Source organism: Pipistrellus hanaki (assembly GCF_964339955.1).
Source record: "Pipistrellus hanaki genome assembly, chromosome: 3".
Taxonomy (NCBI): Eukaryota; Metazoa; Chordata; class Mammalia; order Chiroptera; family Vespertilionidae; genus Pipistrellus; species Pipistrellus hanaki.
Window position 1 is genome coordinate 124366075 of NC_140505.1, and position 27730 is coordinate 124393804.

A 27730-nucleotide genomic window follows, 5' to 3' on the forward strand; every position below is an offset into this window, starting at 1 on the left:
TGTTAGATTTCTGAAGTTATTTCTTAAGACACGGTTGTTTTCTGTTTCAGAATTCCTTAAATTTGGGTAGTTGCTTCATAGAGCTATGAAAGTACCTATTAAATAATAAAAGAGAATATGCATTTGGCAAATTAAGAAAATTAGAATAAAATATTTTTCCAAGTTTCTCTTCTGAAATACTGTAGTATCTATGTTATTCAGTTTTTTCCAATGCTCCTATAGGGGAAATTGAAATACTTTGATAGCATTTATTGAAAAATGAGAAAGAATAATTTAGTTTTGTTTTAAGCATCTTTATAAAGATGAGAGGAATCTGTCTTATACTTGCCAAGCCTTATTAATTACCGGTACTTTTTTAACAAAGTAATAAGATGAACATTAAGAACACTACAGGATCCCATAAATGTCAATATATATATATATATATATATATATATATATATATATATATATATATGTAATTTTGTGTTCATTCTACTTAAGACAACATTAAAGGATTATCAAATCTTATATGTACTATTTTCTTAGCTCTTTTCTATTGTGATTTCCTCCCCATTTGTTTCCGAGGTCTAAGAGGTTGATAACACCTTAGCAAGAGTGGTAAAATAATTTTACCTATACCGTTAACTGCTACAGTTTTCCTTTTTCTTATTTGAAGTGTGTAGAGACAAGTTTTCTGCATTTTTGATAAATATGTATCAATATAATGTCAATTTAATTTACCAAGTAACATTTGCATATTTTCTGAGAGGAAAAAAACAGTACTCACACCTGGGAGTACTTTGGTTGTTTCTATTTTCTTTGGTTGTTGTAACTTTGAACATATATACATTTTACTTAAGGATGAAACAATGAAAATTTAGAAAACTCATCTCCTTCTAGGTGAAGGAAGGATGTTTGTGTCAGCTGAACAAATATCCTCTTGGGGATACTTTTCTGTTTCTCTTCTGAAATGTTGTAGTATCTATGTTCCTCCGTTTTTCCAATGCTCCTGTAAGGGGAAACTGAAATACTTTGAAAGCATTTATTGAAAAGTGAGAAAGAATAATTTAGCTTTGTTTTAAGCATCTTTATACAGATGCAAGGAGTCTGTCTCATCTTTAATTTTCCAAAAGTCTCCTTTATAGGGATGACCCTAATTTAGCCTCCTTTTTTTTTTTTTTTTTTTTTAGCTATATACTAGAAAACAAGAAACCAAATTGATATTCTCAGTTCATGCCTTCAAGAGTTAAATTTGTAATTAGAAAATTTAGGGGAAAGAACTAGGATAACATAAGGAAACATGAAAACATGTAACTGAACTTTCAGTTAAAAAACAACACACCTTCCTAGTAAGAACATTAAATGTTAGATACAGTGTTTTGGAATTTGATTTTTAAAGTGTGGCTGAATTGTCAGTAGTGTAACAGAATAATGGGGGGGTGGGGAGAATTATTCGAGTAGGAATCCACATGAGCTTTGGAGCCAGCATTTGCCCTGACTAGCTCTTGCTAATATCTGAAGGTCTAAAGCTTGGGTTTTAACAAGAGATCTGAAGAAAGGCTCATTTATGATGGAAATTTGAATTGGAGATCACTTCATATGAATTAAGAGTCCTGAGGGGCAGTATTCTTAGTTTAAAAACAAAAATTGGATAACATCGCCACAGAGGAAGTTGGTGGTGTATTTGCCTGTCTTGGTCTTGTCTCTAGGCAAAATGGAGGAGAGGGATTCTTCCTTGAGACATACTAATACAGATTTGGGGCCAGAATTCATACTATTTCTGTGGCAAAAACAAAAACAACTCCCAGTTTAAAATGATCTTGGGTTATATTAGTACTAGAGGCCTGGTGTATGAAGTTCATGCACAGGGTGGGGGGTATCCCTCAGCCCATTCTGCACCCTCTCCAATCTGGGACCCCTCGAGGGATGTTCAACTGTCCGTTTAGACCTGATCCTGGGATCTAAACAGGCTGTTGGACATCCCTCTCACAATCCAGGACTGATGGCTCCCAACTACTTGCCTGCCTGCTTTCCTGATTGCCCCTAACCGCTTCTGCCTGCCAGCCTGATCATCCCCTAACCACTGCCCTGCCAGCCTGATTGATGTCTAACTGCTGCCCTGTCAGCCTGTTGGCCCCCAACTTCCCTCCTCTGCTGGCCATCTTGTAGTGGCCATCTTGTGTCCACATAGGGGTAGGATCTTTGACTACATGAGGGCAGCCATTGGTGTGTTGGAGTGATGGTCAATCTGCATATTACTCTTTTATTAGATATTGATAGGATAGAGGCTTGGTGCATGGGTGGCGCCAGTTGGTTGGCCCTAAAGGGTGACCCGGATCAAGGTGGGCGTTCCCTTGGGGCATGGGGCTGCCTGGGCGAGGGGCCTGTGGTGGTTTGCTGGTCAGCCATGCACCCTGGCAACCCAAGGAGAAGCCCTGTTATCTGGAATTTATTTACCTTCTACAATTGAAATTTTGTAGCCTGGAGCAGAGCCAAGCCTCCTGTTTACTCTGTGGCTGCCATTTCTGTTTGGATTTGTTTACCTTCTATAATTGAAACTTTGTAGCCTGGAATGTAGGGAAGGTGGAAAGTTTGGCTTCCTTCATTGTGGGGGCAACCCTAGCCTGTTCTCTCCAGCTCCGTGGTTGCTGCCATTTTTCTTGGGATTTATCTTCTATAATTGAAACTTTGTGTCCTTGAGTGGAGGCCTAGGCTGGCCAGGGTGTGTAGGAAGCTTGGCTTCCTCTACTGCCAGGGAAACCCAAGCATCTCAACTGCTCTCTGGGACTGCAGCCATTTTGGTTGGGGTTAATTTGGATACTCACTCTGATTGGCTGGTGGGAATGGCCGGTGGGTATGGCTTGTGGGTGTAGCAGAGTGATGGTTAATTTGCATATTACTCTTTTATTATGTAGGATTTTTAGGTGTTCAGTTGAGTTGACAGAGATCCTCTTTAGAGAAAGAGTATTTTAAGCACAGGCCTCAAAGAATTATATATCTATATTTATAAAAAGCTAGGGACTGTAACAGCCATAACAACCATAACAACCCATCACTATGATGCCCACTGTGGCCAGCAAACTGCCCCGATCAAGTGGTTGGGCCACTGGCCAACTTTGCAGCCCCTCTCCCCTGCCAGCCTGCCCCTGATTGGACTCTCCCACCCCGATTAAGAGTGGAGCTGGCCAGCCTAACACCCCTTTCCTCCCTCCTTCCCCCTCCCCCCCCCCCCCCCCCAGTCAGCCCACCTCACCACGGTAGGCCTGCAGCCCCTCTCCCCAGCTGGCCGCCCCTGATCACACTCCCCACCCCAATAGAGGGTGGGACCAGCCAGCCAACCTCCAGCAGCCCCTTCTCCCAGCCAGCCCTGCCCCTATGGCCCCCCATAACCCCTCCCCCTGACCAGCCCAGCACCTGGTTGCCCCTTCACCCCAGTAGAGGGTGGGGCCAGCTGGCCAACCTCCTGTAGCCTTTTTCCCCACCCAATTCCAGATTGGCCTCCCATACCACAATGGGCAGGGCAAGCGGGCCAGGTACTCATGGCCCCTCCCTCAGGCTGCTGGCCCTGATCAGCCCCTCACCCCATTCAAGGGCGGGGCCAGCTGGCCCACAGCCCCTCCCCATGGCCAGCCCTACCCCCAATTAGCCTCCACCGTTCCAATCGGTCTACAGTCCCTTCCCCCAGCCTCCTATACCCCAATCGCCCCCACACTTACCATTCAGGGGTGGGGCTGGCCAGCCAACCTCCTCTTGTCCCTCCTCCAGCTGCTGACCCCATTAACTTAGAAAAGGAATAGAAAATAACAAACAAACAAAACAAAGAAAGAAGGAAGGAAATAACAAAGATAAAAGAATAGGCATAGTAGTTGAGAGTATCAGGAAAAACAAAGATGGTTCTTAGAAAAGCCTCAAAAGAATTATCAAACTTTTTGCAAGATTAAAGGGAAAAAGAAGAAATAGACATTATTAGGAATAAAAAGTAGACAAGAAAAATTCAAGCAGATGTTTAAAAGGTAATATAAATAACTTAAAGCCAATACATTTGAAAGATTTTAACATTTCTGAAATTGGTTTGAATCTTTAATTGATAGTGTTTTAAAATCTCTGTTGGTCGTTATTGAACACTTTATAACATCTATGAAGCTGGGATATGTGTTATGCATGTTAAAATTGCCATCAATCTCCTTGTCTCCACTCATATTTTATGTCATTTCTGAAAGTCGGGAACATAGCTATTTAACTGAAAATGTACAGTCTTATAAACCTAAGTATCTCATTAAACATTTACCAGGTGTACCTGTTAATGTAGATTTTTTTCCCCAATAAATGGAGTTACACATATGTTGTTATATATGCGATTTGATATGTATGCTATTTTATTGTATTGACAGCAAGCTTCAAAACTTTATATGTCGAATTTGCTGAAGGTGTTAACATCATAGATACTTTTACGCTTAAAAATTTTGTTTTTTGTGCCCAAAAAAGCATTTGCGAGAAGTTTTAATTCATTACTTTATTTTAAAGAAAAGTGCTGCTGAAAGTTTTCGTATACTTCGGGAAGCTTATGGTGAACATGTTCCATCTCAAGATACTTGTGAACGCTGGTTTAAACTCTTTAAAAGTGATGATTTCAATGTGAAAATCAAAAAGCATCCAGGTCAACAGAAAAGGTTTGAAGACCAACAATTACAATAATTATTGGATGAAGATGCGTATTAAACTCAAAAACAACTTGCAGAAAGGTTAGACATTGTTCAGCAAACAATTTCCGGTTGTTTAGAAGCAATGGAAAAGATTTTAAAGGAAGGGAAATGGGTGCCACATCAACTGAACGAAAGACAAAATGGAAAACCAAAAAGTCATCAATAAAATCTTGCTTCAACTGCACGAAATAAAGTCTTTTTTGCATGGAATTGTGACTAGCGATGAAAAGTGGATTTATTTTGAGAATCCCAAATGCGCAAAATCATGGGTTGATCCAGGTCAATCATCAACATCGACTGCAAGGCCAAATTGCTTCAGAAAGAAGACAATGCTCTGTGTTTGGTGGGATCAGGAAGGTGTGGTGTATTATGAGCTTCTAAAACCAGGTGAAACCTTTAATACTGATCTCTACAGATAACAAATAATCAATTTGAACCATGCTTTGATTGTGAAACGACCAGAATGTGCAGAAGACACAGCAAAGTAATTTTGCTTCATGATAACGCACCATCACACACTTCAAAACCACTTAAAGACATGTTAAAAGATCTTGCCTGGAAAGTATTAATCCACCCACTGTATTCACCAGACCTTGCTCCTTCAGATTCCCACTTTTTCTGATCGATGGCACACACTTTCTGAGCAGCACTTAAAACATACGAAGAAGTGGAAAATAGGGTCTCTGAATGATTTTCCTCAAAACAAGAAAAGTTCTATTGGGACAGTATCCACAAAGTACCTCAAAGGTGGGGAAATGTGTAGCTAGCAATGGACATTACTTTGAATAAATCACTTTTGATGTTTCTCTTGAAATTATCATGTTCTCTTTGATTACAAAATCCGTATTATTAACCTGTACATTTAGTAATTTTAAAGAACTTGTCATCCAAAGGAAAGTACTCTATCATACTTATTGTAGTGAATATCCTATATAACAAATAGCTAATATGCTAATTAGACCGAACAGCAGAATAACCATCCGGACAGACGACATTTCGTACAAAGCCGGGGCTGCGAGGGCCGGCTGAGGCTGCAAGGGGCTGCGAAGGCTGATCCCCTTGCACCACTTTCATGCATTGGGCCTCTAGTGTATCTATAAATAAGAATGCTATTCAGTCTAAGATTACCTTAAGTTATCCTTTTAATTTTACATATGAATTTGCATGTGCTTTTATATGGAGAACATATTTAATGTTGAGACTCTATAGAGTTATTTTCTGAGGAAATGTAGGATAATAAATTTGCTTTGTATAATTTCACACCATATAATCAGCATGATTTTAACTAATTAACAGCTAAGAAATTATTTTGCCATATTGATGAGTGGAAATTGACGGAGACCTTTATTGTTGAGCTTTATTCAAAGCAGATGTTATTATCTCCCATTTCAATTCATATGGCCTTTTAAAGGGTATTAACCGACTTGTTTGCCATGCCTGAGCTGCTACAATGTGAGAACTGCATTATTCTTTTTTTTTTTTTTTTTTTAGAACTGTATTCTTATTTGGATTGTTTGCACTGTAAGGGAACTTACTGCTAAATTGGCATAGTTTTATCTTCAGATATTTAGTTCATTTTACAGGTTAGTGGTTCTCTTCATATTGGACATAGTACTAAGTCTTTTTCTTTTCTTCCTTTTTTTTTTAAGAATACTTCAATGTATTGTAAGTATCCTCGGCTTAATTTGCCATCACTTTTTGGTAGAATATATATTCTACTGCATACAGCTTTTCCCTTATGGGGTCCTGTGAGGGAAGTAAGGCCTGTAGAAAATAACAAGTGAATATTTTTCTCAATCTTCCCAAGGATATGGTGTGTGATTAGAGCCATTATAGATACATGGAAGAAAAAGTTAATTCCTTTTGAACAGTGGATATACAGTGCATTAGGCCTAGTTCTATTGTAGCCCCAGGTGAGAAGAGCTACTTTAGTAAATTCTTTAAAAACATGCATGGAAAGTAAATTTTTGAGATCTTCCGTGGTCAAAAGTATCTTTGTTTTACTGTAATATGTAATTGATAGTTTGGTGGGAAATGGAATACTAATTTAGAAGTCATTTTACTTCCAGTTTTGAAGGCATGCTTTTATTTTTGTCCTGATTCCAGTAGTATTGATGATGTTGATAACTTACCTGATTCCTTATCTAGAGGAACTTGGTTCTGTAAATTATGTGCAAAATGATCCTTTGGTATAAATACAGTTAGTTTTTATTGCTATTGCTTTGTTTTTTGTCTTTCTTGAATCTGCAAGACAGTGACTACTTGTTTATGTCATACTTTCCAGTGTCAAATTTATGTTGTTGATGTATCCTGTCTTGGACACATACTTATATAGCCATACCTATTTGTTGTTATTTTTTCTTGTGTTTTTTGTTTTTTATTTAAAAAAAAAAAAATTTCTTGCCCAGCCAGCATGGCTCAGTGGTTGAGCGTCGACCTATGAACCAGGAGGTCACGGTTTTGTTCTCAGGTTGTAGCTCGCTCCCCAATAGGTAGCGTGTAGGAGTCAGCTGATAAATGATTATCATTGATGTTTCTTTCTTTCTCTCTCTCTCTCTCTCTCTCTCTCTCTCTCTCTCTCTCTCTATCTCTATCTCTATCTCTTCTGAAATCAATAATATATATATTTTTAAAATTCATTTTCTGTAATTTTAGTTCAGATTTAAGAGGGAACACATTAGGTCATTGTCTATATTCTGGAACATTTCTAGATTTTACATGCTATTCAATTTGATCCTTATAATAGTCTCATAATGTAGGTAATGTTATTAGCATTTTACAAATGAGAAAACACAGACCTAGAGAAATTAAGTTACTAGCTCAAATATATCCAGTTAGGCTAGAACTAGGATTTGAACCTAGGAAGTTTAATTTCAAATCCTGCTTAACCATTATACTATAATGCCTTTTGTGCTTTTTTGTCCTTTATGCCTTGAGAGACAAGCACCAATTTATGAATTAATTATAATTATTTCTCTATTATCTATAATTCATGCTAATTTATATTTCATGAAATGGAGATAAGCAGAAACAAAACCCTGTTGTGGTTGTGGGTATCAAATATACAGTTATTTTTATCACTAATTGATTTTGAAATGTCTTTGCTTAAGGAAGAATATGTTATGTACAGGAAATCAAGTTTGTTTTTAAGTGTCCTTTCTAGTAAAGAGAAAGTCTTGGGTTTTATGGAATGCTGTTGTATATGAGTGGAGTATCAGCCTTGAAATTTATGCATAATGAAGAAGGAAACTGAGATCTATCGTAAGGTATCTGTAAAAATGAACCACAAAGTCATTTGTAGCTGAATTAGTTGTTGTCCAGCTAAGTGGATGCATTTCCAGATTGAAAGTAAGAACTATAGCTGGAAAAATCATTCTAGGATATAGAAAGAAAATAACTGACTCGAGTTTTTTTTTAACTTCAATTAAGGTAGAATAAGGTAAAAGGATTGTAATATAACTAGGAAAGAATTTTTTGGAATTTTAAAGTTAACTATAGAGAGGATATAGTACAACATTTTGGCTATAGGTACTTTCCTATTAGATTTAATACTGTGGGATCATACCAGTCACTTAGTTTTAAAGAATGAGATTTTCTTTACTGTAAAAATAAAGGTAATTTTTTAATAGGAGTGTTTTAAGTAGAAAATACTCTTGGTAGATTTTATATTTTGAGAAGTTTAAATGTAATGAAGAACTATAGCAGCTTACTTGTTTCAAAGGAACATGTTTTGGAGTATTACTGTCCTTTTAATCTTCTCTGTTGATTGATTTGGATTAACACAGTTTTAATGACTCATATATCTCTGCTAGAGGTAAAACTTAAATGTTTATCCTTTGCTTTAGCTGTTGGAATCCATTAAAATTGCACTTGAAAGAATGAATATCTTTCCTTATGAATTCTTAATCATGGCTGAGGCAAGCAGTAGATTAGATATAAATCTAGAGGCTTCAGGAAGGATAAACAGTATTATGTTTATATCCATTTTGGAAGTAAGCAAAAAATACAAAGGAAATAATCATAAGAGGTGGGTACTGTGGCAGATCATACAAAAACATAATGGATATGGAGAAAAGTGTTGCATTTTTTAGAAAGAAAGAGAAACAGATTTTATTACTTCATCCTGAATCTTTTAAGTATTGATCTTGGTTTGTTTTCCTAAAGCAGTAATTCAGTGCAGGTCATTACCGGAAGCTAAAGCGTTAGTGGAATTGCCTTTCTTATTTATCAAGTCATTTAAAAAACCCAGCAGCATGGTTTAATGCCTTTTCTGTCAGCCTCTTTTCTCGGTCTGTTTATTACTGATTTGACGAGCTCTGGTCCTCCTTTGCTGTTGACCGCGTGTCCTTTGTTTGTGCTGGTGGCTTTTGCTATATTTGGTGTGAGAGGAAAGCCTGTCATTGCCATACTCATATAATTAGCCTTCTGGGTGAGCATATACATTGAACAGACTTTCTAAGCCATGAAAGAGGAAAGCTCACAACAGCGCAGATTTTCTTCCTGTACTGTTTCTCCTATTTTATTTCCTCCACGAAGTGATGGCCGAAAGCTTGTCCGGAATGCTTCATTTGGAGGATACAATGAACTTTCATTGCCAGGTTTGTTTTTAGTCTTAATTCTTAATTTCTTACACAGTTTTCATTAAAATAAAATAGACATTTTAATATCTTAAACCTGTTTTGGTTTAAGGAAAACAACTCTATGTGAAAGATTAGGTTTTAGTAGCTGCTGCTATAGCGCTTGGCTTTTCCATGTTTTCTCTTACAGTTTCTTAAGCTCAAACTTGAGAACTAATGATTCAGTATAGTACGAATCTTCAGTGCTTATAGCATGAGTTTTTTTTTTAATTATAGAAGTAAATAGTATGACCCTTTGATAAAATTAAAACCTTTTCTGGATTTAAGATGAATGTAAAATTCTATAAGTGAACAAATTATTCTGAGATTTCTATAAATGAAACCCAAATATTTAGTATTGATATTTGTTTGGCTGTTTTCAGGAGAAGAGTAATTAACCTAAAATTGATGTTTAGTTTAACTTTTAATAGCTCAAGCCCTGACTAAAGTGAAGTTTTCTGCCTGAGAATAATTTTTGAAATCCCTTACTTGTTGTTAGATGTGTTTGTGTATGTTGTTTTTGCTAAGAAAAACAAATTGTTAGCATATAATTATTAAATGAAATTTAGTGTTTAACAGCTATGATTTAAACACTAAATCATTTGGCAGTGAGAGGTAAATATAAATTGATCTTTTATTGTTTGAAAAAGATCAATTATATTTATTGTAGCAAATATTTGGATATATTTTAAAATATAAACATTTTTTTCCAAAATTTTAAACTGCTACATATTATATCTACTCTTTAAAGTTCTATTTTTTCTTTTAAAATAAAAATGCTGTTAATATTCATGAAAAAAAAAATATTGACTGAAACTGGTACTTTAACAATCTATATGTTTTTCTGACCCCTTATATTTTGTTATTCTATTTTCACACTAATTTTTATTCTTTACTTTTTGTGAATATTCGTGTTGATAGGTGGTATTGTATATTCATTTCTTTGTGATAATTAAACACTATAGAAGGTATTACCAGAGCAATTAAATAAATTATTTTTAAATTCACTGATTTCATTTTCTTTTTTAAGTGTTTTTGAAAAGAATTAGAAACCGTAGTCCTAAACTGTTGCCTAAGTAGTGTAAGCTTTAAATAGTATTCATAATCCATATTTAGTCTTATTAGTGTAGCATGGTACATCATGCTTCTTTTTTACATTTTCAAAGGGTTATAAATATTAGTATTTATCTTTGTTTAAAGTGGCTTTTAAAATATAATATACTAAATTTTTTAAATGTTGCTAAATGCTCTATTTGCTTTTACAATGTGACTTCCATTTCTATATTTGTTTCTGCCTCCTTTTTTTAAGCTAGCAAGCTTGCTGGAACACCTTTGTTGACCTTGCCTCAAGTCTGCTCAATACTAAAGAATCATGTGACCCTACTAAAAGAATAGAAAACATCACTTTTTAAAATTTGGTTTTTATTTAATTAGGTAATTAAAGGCAGAATTGTCAGTTTTCTTGTCAAAGAATACATTGAACATTATTCTGGATTAATCTGAATGGAAAATGAATGATTGGCTTGATTTTCTAATTCTTGAAACAGAAAATATATTCATAAGGATACTTCCATATTCCACTTACTACAACCAACAGCTATATTATAACCAGCCATGATGAAAAACTCTTTAAAATATGTTTTATCAGCTAAGAAATAGAATGGAATTAAGTACTTCCACGAAGCAAGCAGCTTTTTATGTATTTTTTTAAGTTAAAACTAAAAAAGAAAAGTCTTCTTGGTCATTTTATTGTAATGAAAAGAAAAATTTGGGGTGCATTTTTTAAATCTGACATTTAAAGGTAACTTTATCTTACTACTTTGATTACAACTTTTTTCATTTTAATTTTCCTTAGGAAAATACTTTTAAAATTTTGTTGTCATTTCTACCTTCAGAAGTACATTTTATATGGCCTTTTTCTTTATAATGAGCTATAATTTAGAAATGGTACACTGCCTCTATACTCAGAGTGATTCTATAGTACAATTCTTTTAAAAGTTTATATAGATGATCTCTTGTTTTTTAATATGTTTTTATTGATTTGAGGGAGAGGGAAAATTTAGAAGGATAGAAATATTAATGAGAGAGAAACATCAATTGGCTGCCTCCTGCATGCCCCCCATTAAGGATTGAGCCAGCAACTTGGGCATGTGACTTATTGGTTTATGGGTTGATACTCAACCCCTGAGCTACATTAGCCTGGCTAGATAATCTTTTAAAATGTGATTTGTTGATTGGTTTTGACAGATAACATACAACCTAGGTTTATCAATGTTCTTTTCCAACATTTGAAACTTTCTATAAGACATACTTGCATGGTTAAAAAAAAAAAAAAGTTTATTCAGATTTACAACTTCTACTTTCGTTTCAATTTACTGTTCAGTTTTAAAATAATATGTGAATGTAGACACAGTAAAGTGGTATTTTTCTTCATCTAATAAATGGATTTGTCTAGATTCAGATGAATATAAAACTTCACTAGAGAAATGGAAGTCAATTTTTGTGAGAATAAAAGAAGACATTTTTTATTTACAATATATATTTTTAGAAAATCTTTATGCTCATATATATGTATGTATGTATGTATGTATACACACATATATTTAGAAGTTCTTTGAAGTGTTTTAATATTGGTTTATTAGCATTGAGACTTACCTATTACAAATATTTATTACTCTGAAATATTTTACAACTTTTAAGCTGAATTATATAACTTCAGTTTGTTTTACACTAAAAATTCTAATTATGATAAGTTTTCATTTAAAATTCCATGTTAGATTTATGAGACAAGTATTTTTCCCCAAGGGTTGGAGTTGTTTGGTCATTCTCTTTACCAGAGGTGGAAGTGGGGAGAGGGTGACTGGTGGAGGGGGTAATTCCTTCTTTAACAGAAAAAAATTCTATGAAAATCTCTGAATTAGGAAAAATGGAATGGATTTGTTTTTAGCTGATATAAATCAAATACGGAATAAATGGTATTGTTGCTATGCTAGAAATTACTTTTAAGTCCTGAGCTATGAATAATTGTATTCTATCCTATATATAATAATAAAAGGCTAATATGCAAATTGACCAATGGCAGAATGACCACTAGGGCAAATGCTCAATGCAGAAGCTGACCCCTGGTTGTCAGTGCACTCCCACAGGGGGAGCACTGCTCTGCCAGAAGCTGGGCTCATGGCTGGTGGGCTCATCTCTAAGGATGTCCAACTGACAGCTTAGGCCCATGGGCCTAAGCCATCAGTCAGACATCCCCAAGGGCTCCTGGATTGTGAGAGGGCACAGGCTGGGCTGCTGAGGGTCCATCTCCCCCCACCCCCACACCCACCCCCCACCGAGTATATGAATTTTGTGCACCGGGCCTCGTGTGTGTGTGTGTGTGTGTGTGTGTGTGTGTGTGTGTGTGTTTAAGTATAGGTTTTTATTGAACTCAGAACAAATAACTTTAGGGATGAATTAATATTGCTTGCCCTCAAAAAGAGAAAGAATATTAAAATGAGTACTGCTCTTTCATGCCTGCCACAGAAATCTCAAAATTTACATTTCTCTAATTACACCCATATAACATTAATTTAACTACTTTTGGCATAATATTACATGATTGCAGAGATGTGTGCATGTTTATCTCAGTACACTCATGTATTTTAGATTCATCCTTTTACAATGTGTATAGCAATAGTGACAGTGATAATAAGGGTCAGTATTAATTGAACGTATACTATGGTGTAGAATACTATGCTAATTGCTTTCCGTGCAATTTCATTTAATTCTCACTGCTGGAAGCCAGTTCTAGCTTGTCATAGTTGCAAGAGTTTCATCAAAAGGTTGATGGAACTTGGGGACTCAATAAGTGCTGAGTCACATATGTTATTGCCTGTTGGGAATGGCTAAAGTCATTCCCCCAAACCTGAAAAGGATGATTGTTTGCTTCCAGACAGCTAAGGGCATCTTAATCTACATGTTATTGCCTCCTACTGGCCAAACACCTGAACAGCGTAGGCTATTCCCCAATCTGACAATGCTTCTGTATGGAAGCCCTACCCTTTGAAGTGTATATCTCCTTGCCTTAGGACAATTTGTGTTAATAAAAAGCAAGGGGTCCTAAGACAAGGAGAACTTGGTTTCTTCAGCCAGGCTCCTCTGATCCCCAATGCCTTTCAAAATTATCTTTCATCTCTGGACTCTTACTTAAGTTATAGACATCCTTTCTCCAGATTGCTGAACCCTTCTTAATGCCGGAACAAGAACCCTGGCATCTTACAATAAGTACATTATTAGATTTAAGTCTATTCCTCAGTCCAGATTTATTGCCCTGGTCATCTTTTATCACTAATTCTGAATTGTTTTTTAGTTTGGTAGGAAGTATGAAAAATATGTTAGATTGGTTTATCAGGATTCTTTATAAGGAAACAGTTCACTTGCAGAACAAAAGCTCCAAGAAGCCTGAATTCAAAAGTGGTATATAGCTTGGTGTTAATGGATTCAGGGAAGGATTCATTACCTCTGGAAGCCTTAATTTATTCTAGAGAATTATTATACTAGAAATCTTTAAACTTAAAATAATTTAAAACTGTATGTTCAATCTAGGCTTAATGTGCATAAAACATAATGTATATTTGAAATTAAATGACTTATTTACATTTGCTTTTAGTGCCTATATGTGCCCAAAGTAGTGATACTGATATAATCTCAATGTTTTTAAAGGTTTTGAAAGAGGAAGGGAAGAAAATTCTCAAAATAGAGATGACTCTTCACTTTCTATGTCAAAGAGCAAGGTAAGCGTATTGTTGTTCCCAAATATATGATTATAACATTTTTCTAACATTTAAGATGAGGAAACTAACACAGTGATCCTATCAGATCTTGTGAGATGTTCTTATGTTGGTATAGCTAAATCATGTATGATATGGTGAAAAAAGGAAAGTTTCACTGGGTCTGTTGTTTACTTGCAAATACAGCATTTTGGTAACCAGTATCCTCTCTGGAGTTATTGTTTCTGGTATGGCTGCTACAGCAATACTTCTCAGACTGAAATCTGATAGTTCCATTTGGAGATAGTCAGGGTTTATGTTTGTGTTTTTTTTAATTCTTTAAGTATTTGGGGTTCATTCGAATGACAATCAAAATGTGTACATTTTATGCAAGGCCAAAGATCTCTTATAGTAATAGCCTGCAATTGGAAGACATTTTCTTAAAATAAGACATATTTTCCTGAGTTAGTTTTTCTCAAACTAGAATACCTGTACATATTATTAGGTCTGCTGAGATATTTTCCTTTTTTAAAGTACATGTTTGAGAAATAAATTGAGAAGCACTGTAGGATGCCTTAGTTTTCCTATGGGTTTGTAATTTACTAGATTTCTATAATATGTCAAGGGATTTGATTTTTTTTTTAAAAAAAAAAATATATATATATATATTTTATTGATTTTTTTACAGAGAGGAAGAGAGAGGGATAGAGAGTTAGAAACATTGATGAGAGGGAATCATCGATCAGCTGCCTCTTGCACATACTGGGGATGTGCCCACAGCCAAGGTACATGCCCTTGACCAGAATCAAACACGGGACCTTTCTATCCAATGAGTCAAACCGGTTTTGGCAAGGGGTTTGACTTTTGACTGTTACTTCTGGTTAGGTTTAATTGCAGGAGAAACTTGTATTTGTGGAATCAAACTTTGAAGATGTGAAGTAAGAAAACCTATAAAGCTCTACTAAACCCCAAATACTTAAATAATTAAAATAAAATGAACCAAATTTTTTCTTAAGCTAGTAAATTCTCTGCTATTCTCAATAAATGGCTTTGCTTTTAAAAACTCTACATTTTTTTGTTCCTGTTCTTGGGAGTGGTTGAGAACATTACACATGTTTTAATGTATAATTTTACACAAATTTTATTCACATTTAACTTTTCAAATATTCATTACATAAATGTCCATCTATCATATATGTAAAAGTACTTAGGATGGAAGTTTAATAGTACTTTATATGTAGGTAACATATACATGAGAAATGCCTTGATTATTTTATATAAAATATATACTTCAAGAAAATTAAAAAGAAAGTTATTATCTTGGGTCTGCCATGGCTAGAAATACGATGCAATTTATAGGATTTTAAAAACCTATTTTCAAACCTTAATGCCAGAATTGGTTTGAAGCCTAAACACTTAAATGCCACACCTACACAGCCCCCCCCCCCCCCCCATATGTAGTCTAAAAATAGGGGAGTGGGGGGTGGGGAGCAGGGAACCTAGAAAGAAAATTTACATACCTTAGTGAAACAGTATACTTTGAAACTGCTCTTTAAGTACAGCAGCACCTAGTTATACATTACTCTTTAAATTTAAAGTAATTAAAATTAAATAAAATTAGCAATTCCGTTTCTCAGTTATATCAGCCACATCTCAAATGCTTTATAGCCACATTTGACTAGTGTTTACCATATTAGGCAACTGAGATATGGAACGTTTCACATTTCTGTCATTTAGAAAGCTCTACTGAACAGCATTGCTTTAGAGTAAATAAAGCTAGTTTGAATCTTGTCTCTCATGGTTAAGATAATGGTCAGTGCCCTGGCTGGTTTGGCTTAGTGATTAGAGCTTCTGCCCAAGCACAGAAGGGTCTCGATTTCAATTCTCAGACAAGGGCACTTGCCTGGGTTGCAGGCTGGATCCCTGCCCCAGAATGGGGTGTATGCAGGAGGCAACCAATGGGTGTGTCTCTCTCACCCCTTCCTACTCTCCCTCCCTTCTACTCTCTCTAAAAACCAATGAGTGGCGGCCAGGGGGAGCAATGGGGGAATAAGGACACATATGTAATACCTTAATGAATAAAGAAGAAAAAAAAAACAATAGGAAAAATATCCTTGAGTGAGAATTAACAAAACCAAACAAAACAGGTAGTGGCCAATAAGGTTTTAAAAGAAGGAAAACTTAGAAACTATTAAAAAAAATTATAGATAGATAGATAGATAGATAGATATCAATAGATAGATAGATATATGGAGGTGTATTTAAAAGGTAACCTATTCATTCTAAAAACTTAGTGATATATTTAAAAAGAATGCAGACCTCTTGGTCACTATATTCTTTTCTTTTCTTTTTTTTTTCTTTCGGTACTAGCTATAGGAGATACCACTGTCTCATGGGGTTGTCTAGAGGATTAAATGAGGTAGTACACATAAAGTATTTAGCATAGTACTGTTTTTGTTTCTTTATTATGTTTTATCCCCTACTATGGATTAGTTTTTAAATCTAAATACTATACTACATGGAAAATCAGTATTTGAAAATCAACATTTGCCGAAATCACAGCAATAAATGGGAAGAATGTATAAGCCTCGCTTGAACATTAATATTTTTATGCCATATGTTTAGGATAAATGAAGGTTTTAATTTTTTGTTGTTGTTCATTTCTGTGTGATTTTAGTCTGAATCTAAACTTTATAATGGCTCGGAGAAGGACAGTACAGCTTCAAGCAAGCTCACAAAAAAAGAATCTCTCAAGGTTAGTTTCCATAGTCATTTCGTAACTAACATTATGCTTTGCATGCGCTTTTGAAAGTAAGCTAATAAGATAAAGAAGTAAATGAGTCTTCTTGAAAGAAGGAGAAAAAAAAACAGATTAAAAAACACATTAAAACACACATTAAAAATGTCAATATTTGTATGACATTCTGGAGTCAACTGAAAAGGCTGCATAATGACTATCCAGAGCTCTTTCAGGCCTCATTTGGCCACTGCAGGGGTAGATGACTAGGTGTCTCTGCAGAGCCGTCCTCAGTCAGGCACATCACTATGCTCTTTGAAATTCAAGTTTACTAACTGATGAGCCATGCATGGGCTGAATTTGGCCATTGGGTAAATATACAGAAGTCCTCATTTAACATTGTCAGTTGATTTTTTAGAACTGAGGTGAAATGATGACAAAACCAATTTTACCATGGGCTAATTGATAGAAACAAGTTATATCATTATTTGTCCTCATTATTTGAGGACCCGCTGTATTTTGTTTGACCTACACAGTGTTTTAAAAATTCATCAATTACAAGTTCAGATTTCCAGCTTCTCTTAAGAAATGTGCAGCATGGAGCCTGCCTTCCAGATCACCACAGATCCTGGAGCCTAAGGAACACATCCTTTCCAGTTGACTCTGATCCCTGTATAGTCTCATACCTTTTTATGTCCCCATAATTGATCTTGTGTTTATTTGTACTTATAATTTCATATTAAATCTACTCTTAATTCATATGTGCATTATAATAAAGACCAGAAGTCTACAATTTTTTGGCTGTAGAATTATTAATATTTTGTTATTTGTATGCAGTCTCTGTACCATTAAGTGAAATAGGAAGATTTTGTGTTATAGTTAAAAAGCATACGCATATCACTGATAGGTTACTATCATTCTTCTCCCATCCATGTAATAATAACAAAGCAATAATAAGGCTAAGATTAATTCACTGCTACTATCCCAAATTATCTCAGAACTGGCGTAGTTATTTATTTATTTTTATTATTATTTTATTTTATTATTACATTATTATCTGTGTACATATCATTCCCCCTGGCGTAGTTATTTATATTTTACATATTAATAACAGCAAAATTGCCAGTTGCAAGTTGTTGCAGCATTGTTCATAATGTGAAAAAAAATTCTAACAGAGAAGATTTCTGTGAGTATGAGAATATATTAAGAAAAATTTTAGAAGCAATATGGCATGGTGGTTGTCTTTTAGAGCCAGTCTGCCTCTGTTTGGATCCTGCCTCTGTGACTTACTAGCTGTGTGATCTCGGGCAAGTTAATCTCTGTGCCTCAGATTTATCTTTTGTAGAATAGGGGTACTAATAATCCTACTTCCCAGGGTTATTGTAAAGATTAAATGAAGTAAAACATGCAAAGTGCTTAGAACTGTGACTGGCTCACAGAATATACCCAGTAAATGTTAGCTCTTAATATTTATACTAGGAATTATATGTATCAGAGAAAAAAATGAACTGAAGCTTTAGCCAGTTTGGCTAGAGGTCAGCCCATGGACTGAAGAATCTCAGGTTTGATTTCTGTCAAGGGCACATACTTTTGTTGCAGGCTCAATCCCTAGCCCTGGTCAGGGCATGTGTGGGAGGCAGCCAGCTATATGTCTCCTTCACATCAGTGTTCCTCTATGTCTCTTCCCGTCCCTTGCACTCTAAAAATCAATGGAAAAACATCCTTGGGTGAGAATTTAACTGAATGAATGAATGAATGAATGAATGAGTGAGTGAGTGAATGAATGAATGAATGAATGGAGAGAGACATGGAAATGCTCCAAAAAATAATGAATGGGAGGAAAAAATTTTAATGTGTTTAAAATCTCAAAACACAAAAGTTGTATATTCTTATAGGTTCTATACATAGAGAAGGGCTAAAAGGATAGTGTTTTCAAAACAGTTAACAGTAATTCTATGGGTTAAAATAGCATATGGTATACGAAAGATGCCTTTTTAGCTTTATTTGTGTTTTAAATTTTTACCAGGAGGTTGTATTTATGTATTATTGTGTAATTTTAAGAAGGTAGAATTCTTTTAAAAGATACAGAGAACTGAACTAGTGATCAGAAGAAGTTAGATTCTAACCATACTTCTCTAAAAATTCTACCAGTTCTTTAAAAAAAAAAAAAAATAGTTCTTTTATCCTAAGATGCTAGAATTCTAAAAGAGGGTTAGAGTTTTATACTCTACATTTTATAGAACTAAAAATTTTGAAAATAAATTGTCCATTTCTAATAATTTTTTAACTTTGCTATTGTTTCTGTAAAATAGGTGCAAAAGAAAAATTACCGAGAAGAAAAGAAAAGAGCCACAAAGGAATTACTCAGTTCAATCACAGATCCTTCTGTTATTGTCATGGCTGATTGGTTGAAGGTCAGTTTGTATTGAATCTTGAATTCTCATTGCTGGATGTTTATCTACTGGAATAAGAAAGCCCAGAGTACACTAAAGCCATTCTGCAAGACATAAATAACTACTAAGATGATTGTTTTTCACTGATAAACTATTAATTATATCCCAGAGGTTCTCTGTTCCAATATTGATGGGAAGAAGGAACCTTAAATGTTGTTCTCTCTTGACAACATCATCAAATATGTATAGCAGTTTGTTTAAAAAGGCTTTTTGATTTGTATGATATTATGTAGTCTAATCAGTATGCTGTAAAAAAATATTTTGGCCTCAGCACTTTGGCTCAGTGACAAGAGCCTGGGCCCACAGATTGAAGAGTCCTAGATTGATTCCCAATCAAAGGCACGTACCTCTGTTGCAGGTTTGATCCTTTGCCCAGTCTGAGTTGGGGCATGTGCAGGAGGCAACCAATCAATGGGTCTCTCTGATGTTTTTCTCCCTCTCCTCTGTCCTTTTCACTCTCTCTAAAAATCAATAGGAAAATACCTTTGAGGATTTTTAAAAAATTATTTTCAGATTATCATTTAGTATTATTACAGACTTGGTATATGCATTGAGAAGATATGATACAAAGTTAATATAAAAATTATCATTTGAAAAGGATTAGTTTTCAGAGAAATGTACATACTGCTGTTTCCATGACTTACTTTTTGGCCTCTGGTTATTCCCACTTATTTTTATTTCCTTTTTTATCATATCAGTCACTCTCTCGTGTTCTTATCAGGAGGATATTTGATAATAATCTTTCAGACTAAGGCTAACTTTGAGAATGATCTTATAAAACCCTGACTCAAGAAATTTTAGTACCTGTCATTGACCTAAAAATTACCCCATTCCTGAAAGCTTTGCACTTTCCCAAAGAGTTGGTACAATCACCAAACCTAAAACCTTTATGAGATCTGTCATTAAAGTTCTCTTACTAATGTATTAATCTAGTGCTGGTTTCCCTGAGAGTTCAAGCAATATTAGGGTCTTCTTCAATGTTGTGCTGAAAACACTTCTAATTTTGGCTTTTCTTAAAAGACTTCAAACTCTAGATCTCACTTGGGTTTTTCAGAGCTAAACCTACTCTTGTCTTTTTGACATTGGATTTTCCCAACCAATTCCTAAAACTCCCTAATGCTTCCCCTGGCTGACTTTCTAAATCCTACCTGCATTCTGACAATTTACCATCCATGTTTTACTATCACATCTCCAAGATCTAGAATCTTATCTCAGAATAACTTTTACCTTTCCATCTCTTTTACATATATGCATACTTTTTCTTAAAGATTTTCTCTTTTCTTCATGTCTAATTCCAAACTCGCCCTTTCTAAATTTTGCTTGTCTCGAGTTACTGTGGTATGCCTAGTTGAGGGAACAGATGTTTTACAGTAAATAAAACTGAGGATAATTCCTAGTTTTTAATCTCAATATTATATTAGCATCCTTTTTAGTACTGTGAATTCAGTGACTTATATAGAAATACTTTTAATGGGTTACAGAAATAGAATAGGAAAGGCTAGCTATAGACTACTTTTTTTACATAGCATTAAACCCTAGGATGCGGAACATTTTATAAAACTAGAGAGAGTTATGTGACTTGTGCTTCAAAATTTACCCAAGAAGTTTATATGGCACACTTTATGTAATTACTAACAATGGAATAATTTAGAGAAGATGATTTTAGGGATAGAGGATGTTATTCCCTTTTTATACCACTCACCAAATTTAGGGAATTCCTGGTATGTTTTTGCAGTGTTTGCAGCACTTTATGTAGCTAAGGGGGTAAGATCTTAAAAGGTAGGATAATCTTATACTCAGAAATAAAATTACAGCTATTACAGATGCTAAGAGGAGACTATTAGGAACACATTCTATATAATAAAGATGTAATATGCAAGTGGTTGTTATGCCTTGACATGTAAGTACCTACCGGGTAAGAACCAATCATGGATCAGCAGGAGGATGGGGCAGCAAGCTACTATCGGGTGGCAAAGAGCTACAGGAGGGGGCAGGGCAGCAAGCTATGGAGTGGGGGAGGTGGAGAGGAGGCAGGGAGAGCTACAGGAGGGTGGTGCAGTGGGCGGAGAGCTACAGGAGGGGTGGGGCAGTAAACTGCTGGCTCCTGTGCAGGACTAGTAGTATTTTAATAGTCCCTGACCTAACCTAAAAGGTTAGGAAAACCATTCTACTTAGTACAATATTTTGAAACTGGTGACCCAGTCTCCCACTAGAATTTAAGATCCTCAGAAACAGGAGTCATGCCATATATATATGTTTTGTTTTGTTTTTTTAAATATATTTTTTTGATTTTTTACAGAGAGGAAGGGAGGGAGATAGAGAGCAGAAACATCAATGAGAGAAAAACATCGACCAGCTGCCTCCTGCACACCCTCTACCGGGGATGTGCCCGCAACCAATGTATACATTCCCTTTACTGGAATCGAACCCGGGACCTTTCAGTCCGCAGACCAATGCTCTACCACTGAGCCAAACCGGTTTCGGCTATTTATATATTTATTATTAGTGCTTATCATTTAGTAGGTTTAAAGAAATATCTATTGACTTTAACATGTACATTTTCTAGAAATTTTAAATTAAAACATCCTATTTGCCATTATTCAGTTTACATTTTGTAGAGCAGAAAGAGAAAAACAAAGCCTTATTTCTTATACTTATTTTCTGTAGATACGTGGTACTCTAAAGAGCTGGACCAAGTTGTGGTGCGTTTTGAAGCCTGGGGTGCTGCTGATCTATAAAACCCAAAAAAATGGTCAATGGGTAGGAACAGTCCTTCTGAATGCCTGTGAAATCATCGAGCGTCCATCAAAAAAGGATGGCTTTTGTTTCAAACTTTTTCATCCTTTGGAGCAATCTATTTGGGCAGTGAAGGTAAGTAGTTATTATATAGGTAAAAAGCAGAGATGGTAATCTGAGTAGAACTGAGACAGATCATTTAATCTAATGGTTGCTATTCTGTGCCAGCACTTATAAATTTATTTCTGTTTTTAAGAGTATTATTCCTCTGTCCCTACCCACAATGAAATGTACACCAAATATTCTTATTTACCTTTAAGATCTAACTTAAACATTTCTCCAGAAAAAAAACTTTAATTTATATTGTTTATTATCTCTTTGCCATGGGGATTCAGTTTGTACTGTTTTTATTAAAATGGCAATTAATAATTTTGCTTTGTAATGTATCATATTTACTGTGTTTTTCTGTTTGTCAAAATTGTAAGGTATCATAGAACAGAAACTGCCATTTATTTTTGTAAGTTTTTTCTATAGTAATATAAATATGTGGTAAGTATAAGCAGTCACAGTCTTTCTTACTCTTGAGAGGCAATGTTCTTTGAAATGGAGCTCTAATGCTTTATAACTAAACATTACTGTGGTCACTCCTATGTTATAATATCAGAAACTTAATCAGGAAGATAGAAAAGCCTTATTTTGATTAACTACCAAGAAATTCTACAAACAGTAGATGTGCAGTACATGCTAACAGAATAAATGTGTCTGAACCTAGTCTAAGTTTTTACAAAGCCACCATTGTTTTAATTTGAAAGACCAGTTACACTTGAATAAAGGGTTTAGAACTCCTTTAAGGAAAACCACCTAATTGAGATTAGCACTAAGAAAATCTTCAGCTTTTAAATGTTTTTGTTGCTTAATTGGGCAATATACATATACATAGGGGGAAAAAACTGGACTTTTTACCTTTACAATATTTCGGTAGCCTGGTTCTGGAATTAGTCCCCACAGGGGAAAGAATTTAATCCATACAGCCTGTGGTATCATATGATACTCAAAAAGTATTTTTTTATATATTTTATATATAGCATTTTTAAAATCTTTTATATATAGCATTTTTTCTTTACTATTACTTTTAGGAATCATAAGAATTATAATGAGTTTTAAGTCATTAAAAATATTTTTAGCCCTGGCCAGGTACAATAGCTCAGTTGGTTAGAGCATTGTCCCAATACACCAAGGTTGTGTGAGTTCATTCTCTGGTCAGGACACGGAAGAAGCAACCAGTGAATGCATAAATAAATAGAGCAACAGGTCGATGTTTCTCCTGCCTCCATTCCTCTCTAAAACCAATAAATAAAAAATTTAATAAATAATAAAAAATAAATTTTGATGTCAAGTTTATTTAATTCTAACTATCAGTGAGAGGGAAGTTTGTTCAAGTACATGAATATGAGAATATTCTCAACAAGCAAAACTTTCTTAGGACATTGTTTAAACACTTTTAAAGTCAGTGTCCATGATTAGGAAAAAATAATGTTTATGAGTGCTTAACTATGTATCAGGGATTCTTTTGAGCATTTTACATGGAATTTTTTTTTTTTTTAATTCTCATAACTTTAAGGAGGATACAGTTTTCTCCTATTAACAGACAGAGACTGAGGCCTAATGAGGTTACTTTAATAATTTGTCTAACATGGAACCAAAGTTGAAATTCAAACAGTCTTACTAGTTACTACTCTATACTGGTTCTAGGAACTGTCTCATCCTATCTAATAAAAGAATAATATGCAAATTGACTGTCACTCCAACACACAAGATGGCTGCTCCATGTGGACACAAGATGGCCAGCAAGGGAGGGCAATTGGGAGGGACCAGGCCTGCAAGGGAGGGCAGTTGGTGGGGGGACCCAGGCCTTCACGGGAGGGCAGTTAGAGGTGACAGGCCAGCAAGGGAGGGCAGTTAAGGGTGACCAGGCCTGCAGGGGAGGGCAGGTAGGGGCAATCAGGTGGGCAGGGGAGCAGTTAGGTGTTGATCAGGCTGGAAGGGGAGTGGTTAAGGGGTGATCAGGCTGGCAGGCAGAAGTGATTAGAGACAGTCAGGAAGGCAGGCAGGCAAGTGGTTGGGAGCCAGCAGTTCTGGATTGTGAGAGGGATATCCGACTGCCTATTTAGATCTGAACCCAGATCAGGTCTAAACGGGCAGTCGGACATCTTTCAAAGGGTCCCAGATTGGATAGGGTGCAGACTGGGCTGAGGGACAACTCCCCCTCCTCATGCACAAATTTCTTGCACCAGGCCTTTAGTAAATTATAAAGCTATTTGAAAATACCCAAGGGATTTTAGAAGATTTGTTAAAATCATATTGATTTTTCTATTTTTAAATTTTGATTCTGCGTCTTTACTTTGTAATGATTATACTTTTTTTAAAAAAAATATATTTTACTGGTTTTTAACAGAGAGAAAGGGAGAGAGAGAGAGAGAGAGAGCTAGAAATGATAAGAGCTGCCTCTTGCACACCCCCTACTGGGGATGTGCCCACTGCCAAGGTACATGCCCTTGACTGGAATCGAACCTGGGACCTTTCAGTCTGCAGACCGATGCTCTACCACTGAGCCAAACCGGCTTCAGCTGATTATACTTTTTAAAGTTCATTTAATTCCTTGATCCAAGAACTTGAAAATTATGCTTTTCTATAAATATTATGCTATAAATTGAATCCTCAGATTTTTCTTTTCAAATAAGAAGTATGTCTCCTAAGATTAACCTTGATGATAATAATTACTGTAGAGCTTTTTGTGGTGTATACTTCTAAAACAACCCTAGCCAACAACAATAAAATTTCTTTAAAATTGGCTTTTATAGTTGCTATTTAGAAATATATTATTGCTTCTAAATGGAGCTTTATTTTTCCCTAGACCTAGTAAAAAATTTTTTTCTAGTTTTTTTTTTTTGCTTATAAATTATAGCTATATTTCCAGCTGTTTTTCTCTTTCCAGCTGTTTCTTTATAGGTTCTAAAAATTAAGTATTTTTTTTCTAGTAGTATATGTGAGATGGAAATTCTCTGTTAAATTAAAATTTTGTCTCATTTGGTGAATTTTAGATTTTCCTTTAAGTGTGAACAATGTACAGAAATAATGTTTAGCCGAAACCGGTTTGGCTCAGTGGTAGAGCGTTGGCTTGTAGACTGAAAGGTCCCGGGTTCGATTCTGGTCAGGCGCATCCCCGATAGGGGGTGTACAAGAGGCAGCTGGTCGATGCTTCTCTCTCATCGACGTTTCTGGCTCTTTATCTCTCTCCCTTCCTCTCTGTAAAAAATCAATAAAATATATTAAAAAGAAAAAATGTTTAACTAATGATAACTGTAAGTTGTTAAATTTTTTGGTAAGGAGGTATATTTGTTGGAAAAGGAAAACTTTCCTTAATACTTAACATTTGCTTTCTCAAGAAGAATGAAATTAAATCTTGTTTGCTTTTAAATTATAATCCATGGCTAATTTAGATTATCAATAATAATCCTATCTAATAAAAGAGTGATATGCAAATTGACCATCATTCCAACACACAAGATGGCTGCCCCCATGTGAACACAAGATGGCTGCCCCCATGTGGACACAAGATGGTAGACACAAGATTGCCAGCTGGGGAGAGCATTTGGGAGGGACCAGGTCTGCAAGGGAGGGCAGTGTGGGCAATCAGGCCAACAGGGGATGGCAGTTGGGAGGGACCAGGCCTACAAGGGAGGGAAGTTGGGGGCAACCGGGCCTGAAGGGAAGGGCAGTTGGGGGGAATGCAGCTTGCAGGGGAGAGCAGTTGTGGGGACCAGGCCTTCTGGGGAGGGCAGTTAGGCATCAATCAGGCTGGCAGGGGAGTGAGTAAGGGTGATCAGGCTGGCAGGCTGAAGAGGTTAAGGGCAATCAGGAAGGCAGGCAGGCGAACAGTTGGGAGCCAGCAGTCCTAGATTGTGAGAGGGATGTCCGACTGCCCGTTTAGCCCCGATCCTATTAGGATCCCATTAAGATCGGGGCTAAATGGGCAGTCGGACATCCCTCAAGGGATCCCAGATTGGAGAGGGTTCAGGCTGGTCTTAGAGACATTCTCCAGTGCACAAATTTTGTGCACCAGGCCTCTAGTAGATAATATAAGGTCAAGATGTTATAATAATATATGCCATTTATTTTGCTTATTTTTATTTTATTTGTTTATTTTAAGGGTCCAAAAGGTGAAGCAGTTGGATCCATAACTCAGCCATTACCTAGCAGTTACTTGATCATCCGAGCTACTTCAGAGTCAGATGGTAAATATAGGTGTTTTTTTTTTTTTTATGATGGATTGGATTTTGGTCTCATTTTAAAAGGTTCATTTATATTCCACTGTGTGTTTTCTTTTGGGAAAATCTGACTTTAGTATGGTATATGCAACAGAAGTATTGTAATCATCAATTGTTTAGAGCACATGTGTCAAACACAAGGCCCGCGGGCCAAATCCAGCCTGCCAGGCCTTGCAATGTGGCCCGCACCGCGCTGTCATCACTGCACTCCGCTGTCAGTTTATGACATTGTCAGTTTATGACTGTTCAGTAAACCATTCGGCCCGCGATTTAGGCTGGATTTTAGATTTTGGCCCCTTCTCTGATTGAGTTCGACACCCCTAGTTTAGAGCATCAAATATATCATTAACTTGGTAGAAAACAGAGGAATCCAATAGGGAGGAGGCATTGGATAATTAAATGATGAATTAACAGCCTTGAGTTTCTTCTTTATCCTTCACTGACATGTTTACATCTTCTTGATTTGTTAGTGTTCTCTGTGGTAACTCATTAAGTTTTATCATTTTAAAGGTACATTTAATACTATTTTTTACCACTAAGTATTAACATTTTTAAGACAGTTACAATTTTTTTTTAAATATTAACATTTGATTGCAAACTGTTGTTCTGCACTATTAACATGATACATAATTCCTGAAGCAAATACAGGGAGAGCAAAACTTATTTATTTGAAATCAAGGTAACTTTACTAATTGATTTTGGATTTCTGTTGCACTTTTATATTTTATAGTTTAGACTAGCTTAGCCTAAGGAATCTTATAACCCTCCAGAGTTTATTTTTACCAAATGATTATTTTTAAAATTATCATAGGCACAAGTATTTTTTATGAAAGTGTTTTATTTGGCTGATATTTCCAGCAGGTGCTGAAACAAATACATGTGGATTTTTAAGTGAAAGTAACTTTTTTTTCTGCTAATTATAGTTCTAAATTTTAATTTAAAAAATAAAGTTAATAATGTTCCTACTAACTGATATGGCAGTTAATGGCAGTATTGTCACGCATTTCCCTGACTTAAAATTTTTTATGCATATGAGTAAAATGGATGTTAAACCTGGGAATAGACCCACTACCAACAAAACATTTTTTAGTTTGTTTATAATACATACATAACCTCATCAGTATATTTTTGGTACCTTCAAATTATACTATATATTAATGTTCTAAAATTTAAAAATTAAAACATATGTATTTTCACTAGGTATACTTACCAATGTGTGCTATATTCTATTCATTAATAGTTTCTAGATACGTAGGATGTAAAAATCACTTGGTAAACTGAAAAATCACATTTAGAAATCCTTGTAAGACTTTGTGTTCAAAGTAACTTTTCCAGTGCATGTTTCTCAGAGAAATAATATTATGCCTAAAGGCTAACAGTGTTACATTAAGATGGATGCTAGCTTGTGTGGTTTCTTGAATTAT

The 27730-nt window shown here is 35.4% G+C and overlaps 1 protein-coding gene across 7 annotated transcripts in view; it reads left to right on the plus strand.

Moving 5' to 3' along the window:
* OSBPL8 (oxysterol binding protein like 8) overlaps window positions 1–27730 on the plus strand; it is a 142407-nt gene that overhangs the window by 72424 nt on the left and 42253 nt on the right. For all 7 annotated transcript variants that reach the window (XM_084876284.1, XM_084876288.1, XM_084876283.1 and 4 more), the window contains 5 exons: window positions 14006–14076; window positions 16730–16807; window positions 19102–19203; window positions 21910–22113; window positions 26189–26273. In XM_084876284.1, the coding sequence (XP_084732410.1) occupies window positions 14006–14076; window positions 16730–16807; window positions 19102–19203; window positions 21910–22113; window positions 26189–26273 (540 nt within the window). The remainder of the gene's footprint in view (window positions 1–14005; window positions 14077–16729; window positions 16808–19101; window positions 19204–21909; window positions 22114–26188; window positions 26274–27730) is intronic.